The sequence below is a fragment of the Triticum aestivum genome, chromosome 3B (genome assembly GCF_018294505.1).
Source record: "Triticum aestivum cultivar Chinese Spring chromosome 3B, IWGSC CS RefSeq v2.1, whole genome shotgun sequence".
Taxonomy (NCBI): domain Eukaryota; kingdom Viridiplantae; phylum Streptophyta; class Magnoliopsida; order Poales; family Poaceae; genus Triticum; species Triticum aestivum.
In genome coordinates this window covers 342,154,555-342,158,317 of record NC_057801.1, presented here as the reverse complement: position 1 = coordinate 342,158,317, position 3,763 = coordinate 342,154,555, and the positions used below count along the sequence as shown (strand labels likewise).

At 48.1% G+C, this 3,763-nt stretch overlaps 1 protein-coding gene across 14 annotated transcripts; it reads right to left on the bottom strand.

Annotated features, from left to right (window-relative positions):
- Positions 1-1,306: 1,306 nt before the first annotated feature.
- Positions 1,307-3,285, bottom strand: LOC123069858 (atherin). Of its 14 annotated transcripts, XM_044492809.1 has the most exons (5): positions 2,939-3,285; positions 2,406-2,502; positions 2,241-2,326; positions 1,725-1,806; positions 1,376-1,416 (listed from the first exon to the last, which is right to left on the bottom strand). In XM_044492809.1, the coding sequence occupies exons 1-5, from the start codon at positions 3,124-3,126 to the stop codon at positions 1,408-1,410; spliced, it is 462 nt and encodes a 153-aa protein (XP_044348744.1). In that variant the 5' UTR covers positions 3,127-3,285; the 3' UTR covers positions 1,376-1,407. The 14 variants fall into 14 exon arrangements, 9 of the variants coding, with proteins under 9 accessions (XP_044348742.1, XP_044348739.1, XP_044348745.1 ...); XR_006433100.1 differs by lacking the exon at positions 2,241-2,326 and having other exon boundaries at positions 1,314-1,416; positions 2,590-3,285; XR_006433101.1 differs by lacking the exon at positions 2,241-2,326 and having other exon boundaries at positions 1,317-1,416; positions 2,611-3,285.
- Between the last annotated feature and the right edge of the window lie 478 nt (positions 3,286-3,763).

Sequence of the window (3,763 nt, the reverse complement as noted above, 5' to 3'; positions counted from 1 at the left end):
AAGAGACTTGATGACCCACAAGTGTAGGGGATCTATCGTAGTCCTTTCGATAAGTAAGAGTGTCGAACCCAACGAAAAGCAAAAGGAAATGATAAGCCGTTTTCGGTAAGGTTTTCTCTGCAAGCACTGAAATAATAGGTAATAGATAGTTTTGTGATAAGATAAATAGTAACGACTAACAAATAAATAAAGTAAATAAAGTGCAGCAAGGTGGCCCAATCCTTTATGTAGCAAAAGATAAGCCTGGACAATTTCTAATAATGAGAAAGGAGCTCCCGAGGACACATGGAAATTATCGTCAAGCTAGTTTTCATCACGTTCATATGATTCGTGTTCGGTACTTTGATAATTTGATATGTGGATGGACCGGTGCTTGGGTACTGCCCTTACTTGGACAAGCACCCCACTTATGATTAACCACTATTGCAAGCGTCCGCAACTACAAAAGAAGTATTAAGGTAAACCTAACCACATCATTAAACATATGGATCCATATCAGCCCCTAACAAAGCAATGCATAAACTAGGGTTTAAACTTCTGTCACTCTAACAACCCATCAACTACTTATTAATTCCCCATGCCTTCCTCTAGGCCCAAATAATGGTGAAGTGTCATGTAGTCGACGTTCACATAACACCACTAGAGAAAAAGACAACATATATCTCATCAAAATATCGAACAAATACCAAATTCACATGACTACTAATAGCAAGAATTCACCCATGTCCTCAGGAACAAACATAACTACTCACAAAGCATATTCATGTTCATAATCAAAGGAGTAATAATATGCATAAAGGATCTAAACATATGATCTTCCACCAAATAAACCAATTAGCATCAACTACAAGGAGTAATCAACACTTCTAGCAACCCACAGATACCAATTTGTGGTTTTGATACAAGATTGGATACAAAAGATGAACTAGGGTTTTGAGAGGAGATGGTGCTGGTGAAGGTATTGATGGAGATTGACCCCCTCCCGATGAGAGGATCGTTGATGATGACGTTGGTGATGATTTCCCCCTCCCGAAGGGAAGTGTCCCTGGCAGAACAGCTCCGCCGAAGCCCTAGATTGATTCCGCCAAGGTTCCGCCTCGTGGCGGCGAAGTTTCGTCCCGTAAGCTTGCCCACGAATTTTTCAGGGTAAAAGCTCTCATATAGCAGAAGATGGACACCGGAGGCCCACCAGGGGACCCAGGAGATAGGGGGCGCCCGGTAGGGGGGGCGCCCTCCACTCTCCTGAACAGGGTGTGGGCCCCCTGGTGTATTTCTTTCGCTCAATAATTCTTATAAATTCCAAAAACACGTTTCGTGGAGTTTTAGGATTTTTGAAGCAGTGCAGAATAGGTTTCCAATGTTTGCTCCTTTTCCAGCCAGAATTCCAGCTGTCGGTATTCCCCCTCTTCATGGTACCTTATAAAATAAGAGAGAATAGTCATAAGTATTGAGGTATAATGTGTAATAGCAGTCCATAATGCAATAAATAATGATATAAAAGCATGATGCAAAATGGACGTATCAGGCGGCGCTTATGGTAGCCGGCAGAGGACGCGGCGTCGAGCGGTGGCGGCAACATTAGGTCTGCTACAGTGAAACGCTTCAGGTGGTGGCGTTGAACGACCTGGAGTGGTGGCTGTGAACGGACAGGGTGCTCCGGCAACATGGGAGCAGTGCGAGATGCGAGAGGTTGGAGCTTATTCAGGTGATATATCTAAACTTACAGAAACTGGAGCTCTACTCGGACGACGCCCAGTGCTCAACTTTGATGGAGGAGGCTGCCGTTGCGCTAGGGAGGTTCCGCACCTGCATAATTACCACAAGGGGATTACGGCCATCTCGCCTGTCTACAGATGGCGGCACTGCAGGACAGCAGTTGCTGCTCCTCGAACCAAAGGGAGGGACAAAAGGCAGGCCTATGGCCGAGCACAACACCAACTTGATATTCATCAGTACTATTATGACTAGATAAGAAAGTATTTAATTTTAAACACTAAATGAAATCCGGATAGTCTAGTCAAAATTACAATCTGGAGCTTTAGTCACCTCCCCCTGACAAAGAGTGAAGGATACAGACTAGTACTGCACGTTTCTTAAACACTTTGACTAAAATCATAGCTGTTGTAGGCCTGTTGTCATCCATGATGTTCTTGTGATTACTTAAATGGGTAGCCACAGTCCAATGTTCTAAACTGTACAAAAACTCATGTTTTGACAATTTAAATTTTGTCTAAACTTACTGGTTTCCGGTCTGTGAACATACAAAACTTACAGAGATGTACTCAACCACCACCACGATGATAAGATGGACATGGACAAAAGGATTCTAATGCTCATCAGTAAGTGGTAGGATAACATTCAGCAGGATGCAGTTAAGACAAAAGATTGAGAGTTTCAGACAATACCGAAGAATTGGCCGTTGACGAACACCTACAACGAGTGCCCGACGGAGTTGATGGTGAGCTGCAGCCACTGGCCGGACTTGAGGAATTGCTCGCGCCGCTGCATATTCAGGATAAAGGTAAGAGATTAGAAAATATCAACAAATGGTTTCACGGAGACAGAGATGGTCAGTCAATCGGCCTGTACGTCAATCTCTAGATCGTGTACCACAGGTAGTCGGACTTGTCCCACGAATGGGAATCGACTTGGACAGCGGCTAGAGCTCATTTTGAACTGAAAAGGAGATCGCCGTTGCGCCCGGAAGGAAGAGAAGGGGTTTTCCCGGGGCAGGAGGCCGGCGGTGGTCAGGGGAAGAAGCCGGGCGCTGGGCGGCGCTTGGTAGTTCAGGGATGCAAGGGTCATGTCGGACGAGGTCTCGGAGGCGCTGGCGTGCGGGGGGCATGGCGACGGCGTCCAACGGCGGTGGTTGTGGCAGGGCGCGCCCCGGTGACGGGGCCATGGAGGTTGTGGGAGGTGGAGATGGCGGGGGGCGCACCAGCGATGGGGGCCGCGGCAGCTGTGGGAGGTGGTGGCGATGGCGTGGCGCCGACGGCATGGGGCGCACCAGTGATGGGGGCCGCGGCAGCTGTGGGAGGTGGTGGCGATGGCGTGGCGCCGACGGCAGGGACCATGGCGCCTGCGGGAGGTGGTACCGGTGGCGCGCGCACCGGCGGTAGGGACCATGGCTCCTGTAGGAGGTGGTGGCGGTGGCGCGCACGCCTGCGGCAGGGACCTTGGCACGCCCGTGGGAGATGGTGGTGGTGGGATGCGCGCCGGCGGCGAGGGCCGTGGCGGTTGTGGGATGCGGGATGTGGGAGTGGGGATCGGGGGTGGGAGGTGGGGTTAACCGGGGTGGGGACTTTTTTGATCGGCCATCGGGCCCTATAAGAGGCGAAGAGTAACATAATAATATTTTGTTACTAGTAACAAAATAACCCTGTCCTATATAGGACTTCTCTTTTGTACTCTCAAGAGTACATACTCCCATGCCTAATGATATGAAAAAAAAACAGGAAAGGTGCATACCCCGCAGCACATAACCAACCGCGTAATTAGAAAAGGTAATCTGCTGCGTTTTTACACTTATCCCATCGATCTAGGAAGTACTCCCTCCGTTCTGAATTATTTGTCTTAGATTTGTCTAGATACGGATGTATCTAGACAACTAATTCGGAACGGAGGGAGTATCTGTTACTGGCCAGTTTTGAACTAGTATGGACACCTTTTCTAAGTTTTTCTCCATGCGAAGTAGTATATGCTACTTTTTTTTTGCATGGCAGTACATGCCACTATACACATCCAAACGTGAACATGAATGTGA